General features: G+C 43.9%; 1 protein-coding gene across 2 annotated transcripts in view; it reads right to left on the bottom strand.

Moving 5' to 3' along the window:
• TRAF3IP2 (TRAF3 interacting protein 2) overlaps positions 1-19,565 on the bottom strand; it is a 41,212-nt gene extending 21,647 nt beyond the window's left edge. Inside the window, exons 1-2 of one of the 2 annotated variants that reach the window (XM_068551237.1) lie at positions 19,088-19,565; positions 6,279-7,115 (exon numbers count right to left, since the gene is read on the bottom strand). In XM_068551237.1, coding sequence (XP_068407338.1) covers positions 6,279-7,107 — 829 coding nt within the window. In that variant the 5' untranslated portion in view covers positions 7,108-7,115; positions 19,088-19,565. The remainder of the gene's footprint in view (positions 1-6,278; positions 7,116-19,087) is intronic. The other variant, XM_068551236.1, reaches the window with a different exon arrangement.
• Between the last annotated feature and the right edge of the window lie 316 nt (positions 19,566-19,881).

Here is a 19,881-nt window from a genome sequence, read left to right as displayed (position 1 = left end):
CGGGTAAATGAATGTCTTTTCATCGCTCAAATTTTGATAGTTTTGTTCCACTATTTTGACCAAGGCTTGCTAGTTTAGCTGGGTACTATATATATAATGGCTAACATTTATCGAGTACTTGTTACATGCCAAGTACTAAGTTCCTTATTCAGGATTATAGAGTTCAATTTTTTGTTTTCCTAAAGAAGAAGTTTAACTTAGAAAAAAAATCCAAATTCCTTACTACAGTCCTTGCCTCCTTCATTTTCTAGCATATCATTCTCTCCCTGCTCACCCTGCTCCAGCCCCACTCGCTTGCTTTTGGTACATTAACTACACCAAACTCCTTGCTTCCCGGACCTTCTTTTCCTTTAGATTTCAGCTCACACGTGTCCTACTCAAAGAGGTCTCCTCTCACCATCCTGTCTATTAATGTCTGTTCTAACACCTGGCTATTTCCTTTATAACATGTACACTTTGTTATTTTGTTTGCCGATTTCTTCTTATCTATAGACTTATCTCCAGTAGACTGTGAACTCCGCAAAGACAGGACCATGTGTGTTGTATTCACCCCTGCACACCCAGTGCCTAGCAGAGAACTGGGCAAATATTTGTTGAATAAGTTGATAAATGAATGAACAAGGTCTGTTTCCAAATCCCATTGACCTCCTTTCTTTCCTCTGCTCTCCCATTTGACAAGTAAAGGTGGCCTTTCCAAGGCTTGATATCACAAAGTCTCTACTCACGATTAGGGAATCACTCCTTTTCCCAGGAAGTAGGGAACAGATTTCTTTTTGTTCATTCAACAACTATTATTGAACCTCTATGGCTAGGCAGGCGGTGAATAGAAATAAATAGGTTATAGTTCTCCTGAGTAGCTCAAAACAAATGGAGAGAGAAAGAGGAAATCTGTGTGTCTATGGATGTGTTTGGAAACACAAACCCACACTCAGTGCGTAAGAGAGGTGTGCAAGCCAGCAGCCACCTACATGGTAGACTTAAGAATCACTGCCTAAAATATCTCCCCCAATGACTTGTCCTCATGCTTAAAATTCCATAAAGAGAGTGCATTCTGTAGAATGTGATAGACAAGTGATTTGTTAGCACAGTAACTCCTAGATTCTGATGCAGTGTTAATCACAAAATAAAAATACAAATCTTGCACAATCATGAATAGGTGCCCAGAACTGTATGTTACTTGTCAATCTTATGATCCTCTTGGCCTGGGTACACACGGTCTTCGTGTTACTGGGCTTTGACCACTTGGAATTTGTAAACCAAATCCTAAACGAGGTTTTCCACTTATCAGTCAAAACATTCAACATTTTTCTTCCTTATTAAGAATGGTATTAAAAGAATTTATGAGAGAGAAAATAAAATCTGATTTTCAAGTTGTCAAAAGACATGATGATATAACGCAATCACTTTAGCCAGGAAAACAAAATGGCCAGCATAAACTATTACAGGAACTCCCACAGCTGTAAACAGCTGTAGTTCCTGAAAGGCAACGCCTTTCTTTATCATCTCTTCCATCTGGTTTGTTTTTTCCTTACTTTTAATTCTGCATGCATTCTAGCATACAAATAATCACTCTTTGGGGTCCATATGAGCAATAGTAGGCATGTGTCCACAGGTTTATTTTATTCAGTCTCCTTGGTAGAGAAAGCAAGAATTTTACAGTAAAATAAGAGTCTTTTAGACTTAATACATTCTTTTCTCCCAATTTATTTGCGTCATGGGTTTTATTTGATTGCATAGCTATGATCTCCAGTCTGGTGACCTTCAGTGGAAGGATTTTGAGGCAGTAAGAGGTTGACTTCTCCCGGGGGTGGGGGGGAGGAAAGAAACAGTCTTTTCCCACTTCTTGTTTTCACCTGCTTTGATAACTTTTTTTTTTTTTTGACATGAAAGGGGTGACCTGTAACCATTTTTGCTTTAACTTGCAAAGGCTAAGGTATGCCATTTGCATGGTGATCATTATTTATTTATATTTTCATTAATGGATGAGGAAGTAATACTCTTCTAAAGCCGAGTAGAACCACGTAGCCATGGTTTCCAAGTGCACAAGCATCACTTAGGTGAACAGCTCTTTTGAAGTGGTTTTGTTGGCAATTAAATGCAGTTACAGCCCTGACATGAAACTAAGGATTTATACACCTGCTTTGAATGCTTAAAATCTGTGCCAGCGAGGGGGATCTAGAAGTAGAGGGGTACTTTACAGGGCTGGCTACAGGATCCATTTAGATAATAGCAATAATAACTAAGAGCTGCTAGTTATTGAGAGCTTACTACAAGCCAGCCACTTTCCTAGTGTCTTTAATACATTATCTCATTTAATCCTCAGAGCAACCTTCCTGGGAGGCATTGCTATCGGAGGCTTCATAAATATTTTGGGCTTGCAGTGCCCTGAAGAAAAACTGTAAGCACTGAATTTCCCTGACAAACCCAGCCCGACCCTGACCCTCTTCCCTGTGATTAGATGCCCCTGGGAACCAGGACCAAGGCACATGCAAGGTGGATTAGGCTGAGCCCACCTGTACACTCTCATGTCCCCTTACTTTTCTTTTTCCTTTTTAACTTTTATTTATTTTTAAAAATTATTTATTTATTTATTTTTGGCTGTGTTGGGTCTTCATTGCCACGCACTGGCTTTCTCTAGTTGCAGCTAGCGGGGCTACTCTTCGTTGCGGTGTGTGGGCTTCTCATTGCTGTGGCTTCTCTTGTTGCAGAGCACGGGCTCTAGGCATGCAGGCTTCAGTAGTTGTGGCTCGCGGGCTCTAGAGCGCAGGTTCAGTAGTTGTGGCACATGGGCTTAGCTGCTCCGTGGCATGTGGGATCTTCCCAGACCAGGGCTCAAACCCGTGTCCCCTGCCTAGGCAGGCAGATTCTTAACCACTGCACCACCAGGGAAGTCCCTTTACTTATTTTTTAAATTATAAAAGTAATGCCTGTTTGCTCTAACAAATTCAACAAAATTATGTAGAGTTAGAAGAAAAATCTCCCTGTCTCTTCCTAATTCCTTGTTCCCCTTCCCCCATGATCGCAGTTAACAGTTGGGGCCATCTTACACACTTTTTAATGGAGTTTTTAACATATATAATAAAAAAAAATAACATGTATGGGATCAACACTTCATGCTTCTCCCTTAATCTTTTTTATGTCAGAGTGTGTATTTTAGTCTACGTAACAGGGGCCTAGTAGTCTATGGTATAAGTAAATCACAACTTATTTACAATAATGTATATTCTTTATAACATAATTTGATAATTATTTATAATTTACTAATTTATAATTATTTACGATAATCTGTCCCCTTATTGATAGGCATTTTAGTGTTTTTATTCTTACTCTGATACAAGCATCCTCATTCAGGTATTTCTATATGTTCATTTAATGTGTCTATAGGACAGATTCCTACAAGTGAGACTGCTGGACCAAAGAGGACACATTTAAAATTTTGATAGTGAAATTGTCTCTTGGAAGACTGTACCAGTTTATATTCCTATCAAGGGTAGATGGGAAAGTTCATTTCCCCATAAACCCACTAACACTAGATGTTGTCCCAGGGTTTTTTTCTTTTTGTGCACCTGATTGGGAAAAATACATCTTTAAAAATTTTGCATTTCTCAAATTCAGTAATAGTAAGCTTGGTTTCATATGCTTATTGGCTGCTTATAAGTCTTCTCTGAATTATTCCCTTCTCCTGTCCAAGTTCTCTCCTCTCTGCCTTTCACCACTTATCTTCACTCCCAGGATCCTAGGCCTCCCCTTCCTCCCCAACTTCAATAGAAGGAAATAATATAGAGAGCAAGGGGAGGGGATCTGATGAGAGAAAGCAAGTGTTAGAGACTAAAAGTATTCCCAGTGGGAGTGTTTGCATTTTAACAGAGCCTGCCCAAAGAGGGCAATGCTTACCTCCAAAGACTAGATTGCTAACGATGCCATTTCAGGGTTCAACAGGAAAAATATTTTCAAGTGAGAAGATCTTCCTGGAACCCTCAAATTATGAGTCCATGCTTTCTCTGTCTATCACAATGGGCCTTTCTCCTGTTAGTGGTTAAAGGCAACTGCTTGGGACTTAGTATCACACAGCCCTTGATGAAGTATTCACACTTCTACATATTAATCTAAGAAACTAATCAGAAATGCAGGTAAAAACTTATGTACATGATGTATCATATCATTGCTTATTGGATCAGAAATTGGAAACTATTTAAAATGTCCAACAACAGAGAATAGCTTAAAAACAACTTGATAGATCCATCTGATGAAATAATATGCAGCATTTGTAGGTGATGTTGGAAGAATTACACTGAAATTATTTTAGTTTTATATTAAATATATATGCAAAAACCCAGTAAATATGTCAAACCCCAATAAGGAATTATTTTTGGGTGATGGAAACATGACTTTTGGGCATATTTCAACTTTGAGAGTGAACAAACATTAGTATTATGATCAGAAAAATTATCTTTAAATGCAGATAGTAGAATGTTAAAAAAAAGTATTTTGTGGTATTATTTCCACAAAATTATTCCTTTTTAACCTAGAAATCTTTGAGAAAAAAATGCAAATCCTGACCCTGCCAAGGTTCAGTTTTCAGTAAGTGATTCATGCTCAAGGAACTCTGCCACCACACCCATCCTATCCCTGGGTGCTCAAAGTACAAGGGACGTCCTTGCTTCCCAATCAGCTAACTTCCCAACATCCCACACCAACACCAGAGTCCCACTTGTAGACCTCAGGGGCTCTTTCTCCCGAAGCTCCGCTGCTTCCTTATCTCTTAGCCTCACTCTTAACTCACATTCATTCTTGCCTGTTTTCTTCCAAGCATCTTCTAAGTTAAATTCCTTTACCTCACTTTTTTTTTTTTTTAATATTATGAATTACTCTGTTGCTCCATTCGCTTTAGGAAGCTTTATATTAAATGCACATGTATAAATACATAAATTGTGATTGATTATAGGATGTGTAATTATTTCTATAATTTATTTTAAAGCTAGGCACCAGATTTGGTCAGACTCTTTGGTCAGATCACTTGAACTGCTTTCGATACGGTGTTTTTTTGCTAAGAAAAATATTGCATCTCCCAGCCCCATGTTTCATCTGTAAAGCCCTATTGTTATTTTCCAGCAGCCTCTTAGAGAGCTGCCATCAAGAATTGTGATGAACCTTTTATCTCAGTCTAAGACTTTATCACTTTCAGAGATGCTTACTGCACTGATGCATATTATTCATTCATTCATTCATTCATTCATTCAGAAATAATTTATTGAGAATCTAGTATATGCTGGTCACTGTGCTAAATGCTGGGGAATTATGGATTGAAAATACACCTTTGCTGAATGTGCAAAAACTTACAGTCTGGAAGGAGAAGTAAACAATTCCGTAAGTAAATGCCATTGGCATTAGGTGCCCCAACAGGCAGAGTATAAGGAAACAGAGAGCCCAAAGGAGGGACTGATCTGGGGAGACTGCCAGAGGGACACTTGAGCTAAGTCTTAAAAGAGGTATATAGTGATGGTTGTATAGCTCTAAATTGCATTGTACACCTAAATGGGGGCAGGGTGAACTTCATAGTATATAAATTAGATCTCAAAAAAGCAGTTAAAGAAAAAAAGGTATAGAACTGGTTCAAATGTACAAGAAGGGGAAAAACATCCTGGGTAGAGAGAAGAGTGTGGGCACATGCAGGGGGATGTGAAACAGCTCGACAAGTTAGGGGGACTGCCACTCCTCAAGTGTGGCTAGATGGTAGGGTAGATGTTGGTGGTTCCATCTCCAAAGGCCTTTAAGCAATATAATCACAGGAGCAACTGGATCTTCATGTAATGCATGAATTCAGAGTCTCCATGACATTCTGGGCACCTTCTGATTTTTTTGACAGAAGGCCCCTTTCTCTGAAAACTCTAAGGTGGAGAAGAAGCATGTAAAGAAGGAAAACCCCAGATGCCCAAGAATTTGGATAACAAACAAGTTTTCTAGAAGTTATTTGCGTCGTCTCCCTGCCTCTCGGCAAGTTTCACTTAACACTACCCTGGAGAGGAATCTGTTTTAGACTTACAGTTTCCTAGAGAAGCAGGTTCCAAGCGGAACAAACGGGCTTTGGGCCAAGATAAAGCGTTATTCTAAAGCCCCTTGCAAATCCAATCACGTGCGGAAGGCCCCATAGGAAGCAAAATGTCCTCCCTGCCTTCTGACCTGTCTGTGCTGGTCTAACCATGCAAGACATTGACGTGAGATTCCCGTTTACTCAGTTACCCAGCCCAGAATGTCCAGAGGAAGTAAAACTCACTTACATGGCACCAGGTGATCGGGGCCTCCAGGACAATAGTAGTGATAGTTCCACTGAGCCTGTGGGGAAGAGCTGGGAGGCAGCATCTGTGCACATGCTGGATATCTCTGAGGTTCAAACTGATGGAACTCCCTGGATCTGAGAGGCCTGGGGAGGTCCTGGGGGTAACACACGGAGGTGAGGGGCAGGGGCCTTTCCAGTTGCCTGATGCCCAGGACGTCCTGGGGCTGTGAATCATATCCCGTGTCTATCGTACGCAGGTCTGGGGCTGCTCGGTTCCTGTGGGTCCGGGCCCGTGGCACCATCTCTTGGCTACTGCCCAGGGGGTCTGCTGAGGCATTAGGTAAACTTTGGTCTGATTTGTCTGAGTCATGGCCAGGGTCAGGAGAAGCTGCTGAAAGCTGAGATCCCAGCCATTGATTACGTTTTTCCATAAGTGAAAACTGATGCTCTGCGGGGAGGGCTCCAGCCACAGACTCAGCCTCAGGCTCGCTGGCTGCAGAGCAGCCCAAGGGAAAATCTTTGCCCAGGTCTGGGTGTCTCCTCCAGAAGCTGTCTTCACTCTCTGCCAGGACTTTAGTGCGCAGGCAGGTGACCTGCTGGGACACAGGCTGCTGGTGATTTGAAAGCTTCAGGGTTGGGTGAGCGTGAGAAAAGTCTCCTGAGGAAGAGTGAGGGGTTTGAGGTGCAGATAAGCTGTTGGGTGCCATGTTCCTTGTATCTAGAGCAGGTAGTTCGGATTCTTCTTCCAGGGAATATTCTGAGAGAGGTTTCAGCAACTGACTTGGGTATGGTTCTGATTCATCAACCTCCACAGGAATGCTTCGGCTCATCCTAGTTTCTGGAACAAGAGAAAACATGCCACAGCCTCAGAAGTCAGATCATTTCTTGGAGTCCCCCGCCTTATGACCTTAAGGGACCTCATTCAAGATGTGGTTTAAATTAACAGTAGAGTGACACCAATGCACTGGCAGAACCCTGATCACGTAAAATTGTTCACTTATCCTCCAGGCAAAGGCACTAAGGCTTATTAAGATATTTTTATCTGGAAGGCGATTCAAAGAATGTGACTGGACCATTATGTGGTAGAAGTCATACACCAGCAAGGGAAAGACATGGATGAAAATCAACAGCCAAGTTTTGAGGAAGGAGAAGTAATCAGCATGTTGGTTGTTTCATGTGTATTTGGAATCCATGATGAAAGAAATCTCAGTAACGAATGTGTAATGATCTCTAAAATATACTGTTAAGTGATTAAAAAAAAGCAAGGTGCAGACCAATGTGTATATGATGCTACTATTTTGTGTGAAAAAATAGAGAGAGGGGAATGTGTGTGTGTGTGTGAGCACAACTGCTTGCACACGTATAAAACGTGTATGGAGGACACACAAGACATTGGTGCATTGGGTGCCTTTGAGAAGGTAGCTAAGCTGAGGGAGACGGGGGAGGGGGAGAGTTTTTACCTTCTGAAGTTTTAAACTTTTGCCCCCTGTGACTATTGCCCAATTAAAAAAAAAAGATTTTTAAAGCCTGAGTTTAAAAAGCACTGGAAAAAAGGTCATAGTGACATTTTCCACTTACAACTATAGGTTATTTGGAGGGCTTAATTCCCTCTTGCACGATGCCTGCATGACCATCTGGTCTGTGATGTAGTAGCTGCACGGACAAAACTCGCTAAACTAGCCTTTAGCCCACAGAGCAGTTAGCCCACAGTCCAGGTAATATTGGCTTTACCTATAAAAATAGAACTCTCAATCAACATAACAGAATGAGAAAGAAAATTCGCCTCCCCTTATCAGAAGATTGGTTGAGATGATGTCCCAGGATGCTTAGGCTCCAGGGGAAGGAAGGAGGCAGGTCACGGAAAAAGATGTCACAGGGTGATGACGGGAGGCCTGCAGAAGTCTCCGGAGCAGGGATAGTGGGAGCGAGGAAGTGAAAAGAAAAAATCCTGGCCGTCTGTTCCGTGCAGGCCTCGTACATAGCATACCTCAAGTGCCATGCAGGGAGAAGGGGTGGTGCCGGAGGTGGTGGATTTTTAAATTCCTATTTTATCCATGTAGAATTTCAAACACAAACACTCACTGAGGGCTTACTGAGCCCAAAGGCACAATGCCCATCAGTTATTGTGCTAAGACAAGTTGGAAAATTATGAATTCCCCTTCTCTTGTGCCCGGTACCCAACCCAATGGCAACAAGACAGCACGCATTTTAAAATGCTGCCCCAAAGAGGAGAAGTGGGATCAGTAGTTTCCCACCAAATGTATCTTCCTGGCCTGTAGAAAGAGACCTCAATCTGCCCTGCACTCCCTGCCAAATGAATGCCCTCTAACACTTCTCTGACTCTCACTTGGTATCAGACTTACCCATCTGCTGCAAACAACCTTTGTACCATTTTCTGGCACAACAGAGAATTCCCTCAGGCTCCAAGTCCCTGCCAGCCCTCCCTCCTTGCCTTGGTGTCCCCTGCCCCGGGCTGGCTCTTTTCTAGGCTGCTGTCTAGGCTGGGTGTACTTCCTGCCCCTTGACTCTGCAGAGGATAGACCTCATCACCTAAATTGCTTAGACCCTGTAAAAACACACAAATTTCAACTGATTTCAGTTGATGAGACCTACCCAAAACACACATATTTCAACTACTGAGTATTTTAAAATGTTCACCATCGTTTTCCTTTCTTTCTTACAATTTTTCTACAGCTATGAAATTGGATATGCCATACAACATGCTCTTCAGCTGGTCAGGAAACAGAAGTATTTTCCGAAGGGCTGGCTGAGTGTTGCGTAATCTCCTGCAAGCATCTGTGGGCCCACAGCTGAAAGGGGGGGGGGTGTCGGGGGGGGATGTCGGGGTAAGAGAGGCAGCCAGCAAGCCAGCCCGCAAGAGAACTAAATGCTGTCAGCTATTTCTTGGTATGCAATTCATTTTCATTTTCTACACTTCAGGTACAATTGTTTATATTCTCCCTGGGTCTTCAAATGTGAATACCTTAGAAGTGCTTCCCTAAAAAAATTAAATTAAATTTAAAAAGTTGCAAATTCTCTTCTAGCTGAGGAACCTTCAAGGACTTGGAGGAAGCTAATAAAAAGGGTGACAAATGGGGTCATCTCTGGAGTGCGGTCACTGCCTGGGAATCTGAGGTCCATCCTAGGGTGGGAATTCTAGAGTTGAAACTGGTCTGAAAATGAACAGATGGTTCCTCGGATGATAGTGAATAAACCTGGTATGGCAATAAACAACCTTTCAGGAAAGCTATGGGATTAGTAATCTTTAAAAAACAAAATGAACTCTGATGTTTTAAATTTGTCATTACAAATATTCAAACAGCAAATGATTACTGAACCTTACTATGTGTCCAGCTCTGTGCTGTGTACCCCCTCTTCTGAGGCATAAGCTCAGTTAAAATTTTTTTACAAATGGTAATACCTACAAGTGACACAAAACTCAAAAGGTACAAGAGGGTATATTGTGAAAGGTAAACAAAATTATTTCTGAAGTCATAAAACATTATTCCTACCTTCAAGTTGCTTGCGATCCAGCTAAAGGAAGACAATAGAGGAAATCAAAGGTCCTACCTCAGGGCCTTTGCACTTGTGCCTTCTTCTTGGAACACTCTTCCCCTACATATCTGCATGGCTTGATCCCTTTCTCTTTTAGGTGTTTACTCAGCTCTCGCTTTCTCAGTGAGGGCTCCCTGGTCACCCTCTAAAATTTTTACATGCTCCTTGCACTCTCTGTCTCCCTTCCCTGCTTTATCATTCTCTCTAGCAGTTATCACCACTGTATATACTATAAAACATATGTTATAAATACAAATACCTAGTACATTCCTTGTTTATTGTCTCCCCCCTTCCCCAGAATGTAAATTTCATGAGGGCGTGATTTTTGACTCTTCTGTTCACAGCTGTATTCCCAGCATCTAGAACTATACCTGGTACATAGTAGGTGCTCAATAAATATTTGTTGAATGAATGAATGATTGATGCCTGTTTCAGAGAGGAGACAGATCCATGTAGCTGGAAGGATCCCGGACAGTGAGGATGTCAGGCTCATGAAAGGTGGCAGGGAGGATTTCAGAGTTCTTGAAATTATACCCTTCCCTCTTCCTCTCTTTCTCTCAACTATGTATTAAGTTCCCCTAAGTGTCAGGCCCCGAGGCGGGCCTGGGCCGTGCCTGAAGAGGTCCCACCCACCCACAGCAGGGTTGACCTGAACCCTCGCTGGCAGAATAACAGTGAGTCCACCACCCAGCGTGCTGGGACATCTGCTCTTCTGCTCCAGACAGGAAGGCAGCTGGTCTCCTCTTGCATCCTCAGAGCCTCTCGAAGAACAGCAGAGGGTGGGGCAGGCCTGCAGTCACCACGAGGGCCCCTCCAGCCCTAGACCCCGGCCAGAACTGACAGAAAAACCCTGCCACCCTCCTGAGGGTGTCACAGAGAAAAACTACACGCCGACACCACATCAGAAGGCCTTGGGCAGATCAGTGGGTTGGGTCGGAAATGACAGTTTTACTTTTTGGTCTTTAATGTCAATATTGTAAAAAAAAAAATAAATAAATAATGCACATTGAAAAAAATTAACTCAGTGTCTCATCGCTCCTAACCATTTCTAATTTCCCTGTTTTATTCCAGACCCTTCTCTATATGATGTCCAGGCAGTTGTAACCCTGGCACAGCCTGTGCTCCCATCCTTAACAGCGGGTGGCAATTGGTTTTAAGTGGAAAAGCCCTGTTTTCTAGCCATGACCTAGAGGAGAAGTCTATGACCCCTGAGGGGGACAGAAGACCTGCCAGCCAGGCCCTGGTGAGCCCCAGGGCTGGCGGTGCTCTAGACAGTCTCAGCTTATCAGCATGATGCTGAACTTGGAAGCCGGAAGCCAGGGAGAGGCTGGAGCAGACAGCCATGTCTAGCTCATTGCTTCAAGCCCCTGGGGGAAGGGAGAGGCTGGCTGGCCAGGGACCCCAGGAGAGTTTCTGTTTCAGAAGCGCTTTCTGAGGCTCACAATACAGATGTCCAGGCCTCACACCTAGAGATTCTGAGGCGGGGCCAGGGTTCCCTTTTTCTTCTGTTTAAGTCCCACAGGTAAATAGGTTCTCTCATATTTTGCCAAGGGGAGTGTAATCTGTACAATTTGGCCATAACTATCAGAATTTTAAAATCTTATGTCCTTTGACTTAGTAATTTCATTTCCAAGAATTTCCTCTACAGAGATATGCAAGTATCATGTAAAACGAAGAGGCTATGAGGATAGGCAATGCAGCAATGTTTGTAACAGCAAAGACTACAAACAACCCACGCGTCCAGAAAGGTTCTGCTTTTTAAAACTATAGTCCAGCCTTACAATGAACACTCTGCATCTTTTTGAAAAGACTGAGGAAGTGCTGTGTGAACTGATGTGGAACCATCTCCAAGATTTACTGTGAAGTTAAAAAAGGAAAGAGCAGAACAGTGTGTAGAGTACACTACCCTTTGTACGATCTGAGATTGTATATGCCCACACCATCACGTCCGAAAGCTGCAACACAGGATGCCTCTGGGAAGGGAACTGGGTGACTGGGAACAGGGGCAGGAGAGGGACTTGCTTTTCAGAGCATTTTTTACCTTTTAAGTTTTGTACCAAGTGCCTGTATATCTACTTAAAAGACAAAAAAAGGAAAAGGAGAAACTCCACCAGTGATTCTGATGTTCACAAAGATTAAGAACAAATGTGAGGGGGCTTCCCTGGTGGCGCAGTGGTTGAGAATCTGCCTGCCAATGCAGGGGACACGGGTTCGAGCCCTGGTCTGGGAAGATCCCACATGCCGCGGAGCAACTGGGCCCGTGAGCCACAACTACTGAGCCTGAGCGTCTGGAGCCTGTGCTCCACAACAAGAGAGGCCGCGATAGTGAGAGGCCCACGCACCGCGATGAAGAGTGGCCCCCACTCGCCGCAACTGGAGAAAGCCCTCACACAGAAACGAAGACCCAACACAGCCAAAAATAAAAATAATAAATAAGTAATAAATAAAAAATTAAAAAAAAAAAAAAAAAAAAAGAACCAATGTGAGAGAGGCACTGCTGAGACCACCCAGGAGAGAGTGAACCCATAAAATACAAATAAAATAAAATACAAAAGAGAAAGCCCTCGCACAGAAACGAAGAGCCAACACAGCCATAAATAAATAAATAAATAAATAATTTAAAAAAAAAACCAACAACTCAGTTGATCTCAAAAAAAAAAAAAAAATACAAAAGACCGTTCAGCAGAGGGTGGGGACATTTGTCCATGGTGGGAGTGGGTGGGACCGGGGTGGGACTGGGGTGGCACAAGCTAGGAATGGAGGGCTAGTCCCAGGGCCACACAACCAGGTGAAACCATGGTGTATGTGAGCCTGGTTCTTACTCTGATCTGACCCAAGAGACAGCAGTTTTCCTTCTCTGGAATCTCACTGCCCTTTGGACGGTGAGCTGTGGTTCCAGCTCTTAGATTCTGACCAGCATCTTTCTTCAAATCCCTCTGTTAGTTTTTCTGTCCCAGCCGCTCTTGCTTCCTTTCTGCCCCCTACCCTTCCTGCGTAGCCTGGTTTTGCAGATAAGACCTTATCCAGACATCAGCAGTTTTGACATCCCCTGTGACAATGCTCCCTGGTGTCCCATTCACAGAATTTCCCATTCATTCTTTCTCTCTCTTTTGCTGCCTCCAAGTCTTTGCTCATGTCTGTTCCCAGCAACCTTTCTCTCCTCCAGCACATTCTGCCTTCAATTATTAGTTTCTCGAAACAGAGCCTATCAGTCTTCGCAGCACTACCTTTCTTATCTCATGGTTCATCCAAAAGCTTCTTTTCCTCCCATCATGCCCGCCTCGCTTTCTGCAGGTCTCTTAGACCCCAGCCTGGTGTGCATAGGACACAAGTCTCTCTTAGGGCACATATTCACAGATATGATGTCCACGTTCACAGTTAACTGTGGCTTCTGCCATCCAGACGGGCTTACCCTGAATCAATACATATTTCTAGGATGTGGAAAATATGCAGGACTTAAATGCACAGGCTCTAGATTCAAGCTCCCCATGATTAAATTCTTTCTCTGCTAGCTGCACGATTAGATGTGTGACCTTGAGAAAACTACTTAACTTCTCTGGGCCTCATTTTTCTCATCTGTAAAGTGGGGAAAATAACAGCATTTGCCCCATAGGAGGGTACTGTGAGAGTAAAAGAAGAAGGTGTAAATAAAGTGCTGGCTGTAGGGCCTGGCCCATATTAAGCTCTCCAAAAACAATGGCTATTTTGTTATTTTTACAACAACAAGTGATTTGGCTTTAGAACTGTTTTCTAGACAATGTTCACTTGTTTTATACCTGGACGCTAAACCTATTATATGAACCTAATGTATGGAGACCATATCTTTTTAACCAACATGTGTATTTCTGGCAGATTTGATATACATCATCTCATCTGGTCCTTAAAACAGCTGGGTCACAGGCGGGGTATGTGGTTTCACTTCACCATTCCTATTGCACAGAGCCTTGGGCACATTAAGTAGCTTTTCCAAAGTCACCGCCAATTCTAGCCTATAGATCTCCTACCTCTTTCCATTAAACCACATAGATCAGGCACTGGCAAAACTTTTCTGTAAAGAACCAGATAGTAGTAAATAGTTCACATTTGTGGACCACATACCGTCTCTGTCTCATACTCTGCTTTTCAGTTAGTTTGTTTGTTCTTAAACAACCCTTTAAAAATATAAATTCTTAGCAATAGGCAGGTACAGAAACAGACCATAGGCCACCTTTGGCTCGAGTTGTAGTTTATCAAGCTCTGATATAGATTATGCTGATAAGTCAATATAAACCTAATGAAATGGATATACTTAAGAAACCTTACCCTTTGTTAACAATAATTGTTAATATTTGTTAAATGTTTACTATGTGTCAAATACTGTTCCAAGTGTTTTACATGTATTAACTTATCCTCTCAGCCACCCTATTTGTAGGTACTGTTGTCAGCCCCATTTTAGGAATGGGGAAACTGAACACAGTGAGGGTAAGTAACTTTTGCAACATCACAGGGCTAGTAAGTAGCCGAGCTAGGGTTCAAATCCAAGCAGCTCAGCACCAGAGCCTGGGCACTGAACCCACTTGATTCTCGGCTGGGAGCACTGACTTGTACAGCAATGTAGGGCGAGGGGAGAAAGGGAGTGGCAGGAGCTGAGTAAACCCTAGAAGCTCCTGGAATAGATAGGTTTCAGAACCATTCACCCTGAAGCTAAGGAGGCGTGGATACATGCCACCTGTGTTTTATGAAGAATGGCCAGGCTGGAAACCTGTGATGGCTCTCCTTCATGCCACTACAATAGAGGATATGGATGAGACTGCAGAGGCATCTTGATTTGAGAAAAGCACTTGATTGGATCTCATTAAATTTTAATCATAAACTGAATTCAAAGTAAATTGAAAACTTGTTGACAGAGCACAAACAAAGGGTGACGATAAATGGCGATGCATCTAGAGAGGGGATATCTTCCAGGGGACGCCTCGGAGGCAAGGATGGATGGGATTTAATGAAGGTGTTATGTCCCTGGAAGAAGACAAATAGCAGAGCAAGAAACAGAAGAGGAAGGGCAGGAGTGAGCAGCCTGAGTAATTAATAAACCACATTACCAGCTCCTAAATGATCAAAGCTTGCTGTTACCAACTGCTTGGATTTTTTTTAAAAAGCATTCTTTGGGTCAACAATAGGGTTGAAGGGTACTAGAGACACACAGCATGAATATTTCAGGTGGACATATTAATAAATATATAAATTTACAGCTAGGAAGATCCTCAGATGCAATTTGGACCAGATCCTTGCAGCCACAGATTCTCAAGGTCTCACTTCATTCTCCAGAGAGTAATTTTTTTTCAGAACTGTCCAAAAATTTCGGATTTTAAAAAGATCTTTAAACTCATTAATGTTCTTTGTTTACTGCCCCAACGCATGCAAACTCTCCCAACATCGGTTTGCTTAGTGGAAGTGGTTTTGAGTGAACCGTGTGGCTCAGGTTCAAATTCCAGTGAAGAAATATTTCCAAGTTTACTTGCAGAATTTCCCAGACAGAGAAGTTCTTCCATTTGGTTTGCCAGAGGATTGGAAGCAGTGGTGAGCCCTGGAAACAAGGGAACATTTACTGGCCCTTGTTCATACCCTGCACAGTACAGCTCACAGCAGGCTGAAGGCGGTGCAGCGTGACCCGACCTGATGTGCAGAAGTTCGCTCTGCAACTCCTCTGAGCTGCTGAACTCAGTGACGGGGCTAATGGGAAAGGACGGACTCCACCACGCTGGAAGCTGGTAAAAACCGTTTAGAGAACAACCTCAAACCAGCCCATGGGTTCTCTTGTTTGTTTGTTTTGTTTCAGATAAGGTTTCTCTAAACACACGTTCGTGATTCTTAATTCAGTCCAGACCCCCGAGTGAGGAAAAGAAGGGGCAGAAAGGAAAAAATCGGCAGAGGGAGGAGAAGGGATAGAAAGGAAGAAAGGAAAATGGAAGAGAAGCAAGGAGTGTGGGAAACCTTGAAGGAAAAGTTTAAAAAACTTGTCCTTTATTGGTGGAGGAGAGAGGCTTGCTTAAACTGTGATTTTTACATATTGCTTAAACTGTGATTTTTACGTATTACAGTTGGAAGGGAAGGGAAAGAATGAATGCAGGCAAAAGGCAAGAGTGTTAGAGGTAAGCTGCTGAGCTGGGAGGAGTCTGGGCAGACAGCACAGAGGAGGAGGAAGGGAAATCGGAGCTGGGAGGGAGACCTGGGGATCCCGCCTGGGAGAGGAAGAAGGAAAAACACTGGAACCATGAGTGCAGGAAAACAGTGAGGTGGGGAAGAGCCAAGTTTCCATCATCACTCAGGGAGCTGCCCAGACCCCAGCCAGCCTGCGTCTTCAGGATGAAGGAAGGGGGTCAAGCAGGCTGGGGGCTCCAGTCAGTCCTGAATAGCTTGATCTCAGCTGCTTTATCAGGGAACCACGCCAAACTGGCTCAGCTCTGCGAATCACGAGGGGATGAAAGCCCACCTCCCTCCCTCAGCCAATTTACAACTTCTGGTCCCCAGGAAGGTCTGTGTACACATCTATACACATGCACACACACACACACACACAGAGGCACAGAGCGAGCTTAACACTCAGGCATCGAAGCACATGTGGGCGAGTAGGAGGCCTGCTGGGCAAGAGACGCAAAGAATGGCAAAGAATGTCAAATGTCGGAGGGAGAAGAACAGCCTGGGCTTCAGGAACTAAAAATATCTCGGTGACAATGCACTAGGAAGAAACAGGAGAGGCCCAGGGGGAGAGCTTCTTGATTCTAATCCTCAGATGCTTTCTCACGGAAGGCCTGCAGGGTTGTTTTGATAAGGAACTGTGATCAAACATTAGGGGTCATTTCGTTGGATCTGAAAGGAATTTAAAGTTTAATTTGGCTCATCTGTGTGCTCTTTTTTGTTTTCCCTGCAGCAGTTGCCTGCTATTCATATGTGTTTTGAAAGGCTAATCTAAATTTTCCTGTAGCAGAAAAATGATTAGAATTCAGGATATTTCCGAGATTTCGATTCTTCGAAACATAGATTTCATTTAGACAAACTACCCGCATAATCGATCTTTCTGAGTGCCTGCAACTATGATTCTGAATTCGTGCAACTATGTCTGCCTTCTTCTCTTCTTATTCTCAGAGCATTTGAAAATCACTAACACCTTAATCTTGAGAGAAGCAGTCTTAAATATTTTCCATCTTTGCACCCTCCCAAAGTGAGTACCCCCAAGTTAAAAGTCTTCTCCCCAACACGCTTTCACTCCTAGTCAGCCCACCCCAGGCACGAAGCAGAGCAGGGGGCTTCTGTCTAGTGCCACCCCATCACAAATGACACCAGATGAAGAATGACTGTGGGTGGCCTTTCTAGATCAAAGCTAGGCTGGCAGCAAATAACAGCCTGATTTCAGATAGTGGTGCATGTTATTTGAAAATAAAAAAAAAAAAATCAGTAACTCATCACAGGTGAAACATCTTGAAATTCCTGTCCTCCCATCCCAGGGTGATAGAGAGGGCCATCTAAAAACATGACAAGGACCATACCAGGGCCTTGATATTCCACAGAAACAGCTGAGCAATACCAAAAGCCGTGAGTCAGTCCATCCCACACAGTCAGGGCCTGTTTGAACTGTATGGAGGGAGAGTAACAGCTCAAAAGAAACAATCAGGATCTTTTAAAAAGTAGTGGTTTGGAAAAGGTTAAGGATTCTGTGTGTCGGTCATCTAATAATGCGTCTGATCCTAGTCATCACCCTTACATGGTATCAGGATGTGCTTCACAGCTTCCCTTCACCCCCCATTAAAGGCCCCCCACACAGTGACTGGTCTAGCCAAGGAGTGGTTTCCAGCTCCTGCTAAGTCAGTAACGTAGCCTTCTGGAGCCAGGCTCGTCTGCCAGCTCTCGGGCCTGCCTTGACTTTGTGGGCAAGTGCACGGACTGGTTTTTCCTGGGTAACCCAAATGGGACATAAACTAATTCAAGAAACCCCCTGCTTTCTCCTATTTAACTAGAGCCAATAATACCACCTAAATTCCAGGCAGTCTCCTGCAGAGCCACGAGGCAGCCCAGCACACCACGCCGCCACTCTCAGCCTTTTACCCAGACTACGGCTTCACCTTTTGCCTCCAGAGCAGATGAGTGAAACAAATCAGAGCAGCTTATATGGAAGAAACTTGAGTGCCTACAAGGTGTTTGATAGTATACTGAGTGCTCGAGGGTAGAGAAGGATTAAGAAAGGAGTCCTTTTCCTCCAGGGACTAACTATCTCTTAGTAGCGAGAGGTAAGATGAATGTATTTGAGTAATCAGTAAACAAAACGCACTCTTCTAAGACCACCCATTATGGCTACCCCTCTGGGATTCCCATCACCCCAGCCTTATTTCGTTAGAAGGGAATTTCGACATAATCTTGTTAGTTCACCACCCCACACATATTTTATTGATGAAGAAATCCAGGCCTAGGGAAACCAAAGTAATATTGCATAAGTCACAGGGCCAGCAAGGAGTGGAGTGAGAACTTGAAACCAAGTTTCTTGTCCTCTGCTTTTATTATTTATTTGGTCTCTTTTTCTCCCCGTTCATTGAAAAATATCCCCCTATGCTAAGAAATCATCTTGAACTTGAAAGTCACAGGAAGCTCGATTAGCTTCTAAGATCAAATAATAGCACTTCTCCCCGGGTTTTCCCTAAAGGCTCAGGCCTACTGTCCGTGCCAGCAATGTCTGGGTCATTTGGGAGGGTGGAGGGCTGTGGGAGAGGAGCTGAGAAGTCACCACAGCCAGCACAGAGCGGAGATGAACTTACTGGCCCAAGAACGTGGTGTTGATTTTTTTTCCCCCCGAGTGTAACAGGGATCAAGAAAACTTGGGAGTTCTCCTTCCATCTCTGCCACTGATGTGTCTGAGGCTGGAAGCCAATTCCTTAATCTGTGCCATCCCCGGCTCCCTCCCCGGAGAATGGCGCTTGTCTTCTTAATCGAAACTTGTGGGGACACTAAGTACTCAAACACAGGCGTGTGTGTGTCTCCACTCCTCAAAGAGTTAATCTTCGCTCGCCCGTCTGAAATACTAAACCACCAGCATTTTCTCACAGCAGAAATGTAGCTGTCATTTTCTCAGCCCAAGCTGGCCTCTCTGTACACAAACAAACGAAAGGTGGGGAGAGGCGGGTGGAGGAAAGTAAGGCAGCACATTTCAGTAAAGGAGAAAACTGTTTTGGGAAACGGGTCAAAAGTTAAGAAGTAAGGCGAGGCAGGTGACAACTCTGAACAACTTACCTTAGAGACACCACGGACAGACAGACCGGGCCACGGGGTGATCACGCTCTCTCCTTCTTGGGTCACTCCACCTTGGGTCGCTCCGGGCCTCCCTCCACCCTCTCCCAGCCCAGGTAAGCAGGAACAGGCTCCGAAGCAGGAAGTGGAAGTTGTATGCAAATTTCTACCGAGCCTAGGAAGCCTCGGCTCAAAAATCTCCCTGTGGGCAGTGAATCAACAGCCGCGGAGAAGTCACTTTATTTCTTAAAACAGAAACCTCCTTCATTCACTAGAAAAGGCCACTGGCCAATTAGGCTGCATTTTTTTTTTTCACCACCCAGCTAAGTAACTGCTGAGGAATGTTCCCACTGCCCCGGACCTCAGCGTTGTCGTCGTAGTACCCTGGCCTGAGATGGTGCCTGGGGACCGGATTGAACCTGGGTGTTAAGATCGGTTATTCATTAGCAGCTCCAGAGGAGGAAACTGGGGGCAGATCATGGGGAGGAGTATGAAGCAAAAACTTCTTACCGTCTCTAACTGCATTTGCTGCTCTTAATCACAAAGGGAGGACTCACTGCCCATCCCCCTACACACACGCGCGCGCGCACACACACACGCACACACACACACCCCCTGCCCCATCCACAGGCATGAAAAAGTGGCTAGTTTTGAGAACCACCCCACCCCCCGCACACACACACACAGTCCTCCTCTGGCTGCATTTTTCATGTCCTCAAGTTTATTTCCTCGCCTTTCCTTCTCCTTGCTTAATCAGTGCCTACGGAGTTTATGGCCAAAGGAGATGCTAGAAACAG

This window comes from Eschrichtius robustus, chromosome 9, assembly GCF_028021215.1.
Source record: "Eschrichtius robustus isolate mEscRob2 chromosome 9, mEscRob2.pri, whole genome shotgun sequence".
NCBI lineage: Eukaryota > Metazoa > Chordata > Mammalia > Artiodactyla > Eschrichtiidae > Eschrichtius > Eschrichtius robustus.
This window is presented reverse-complemented; position numbering and strand designations above follow the sequence as displayed.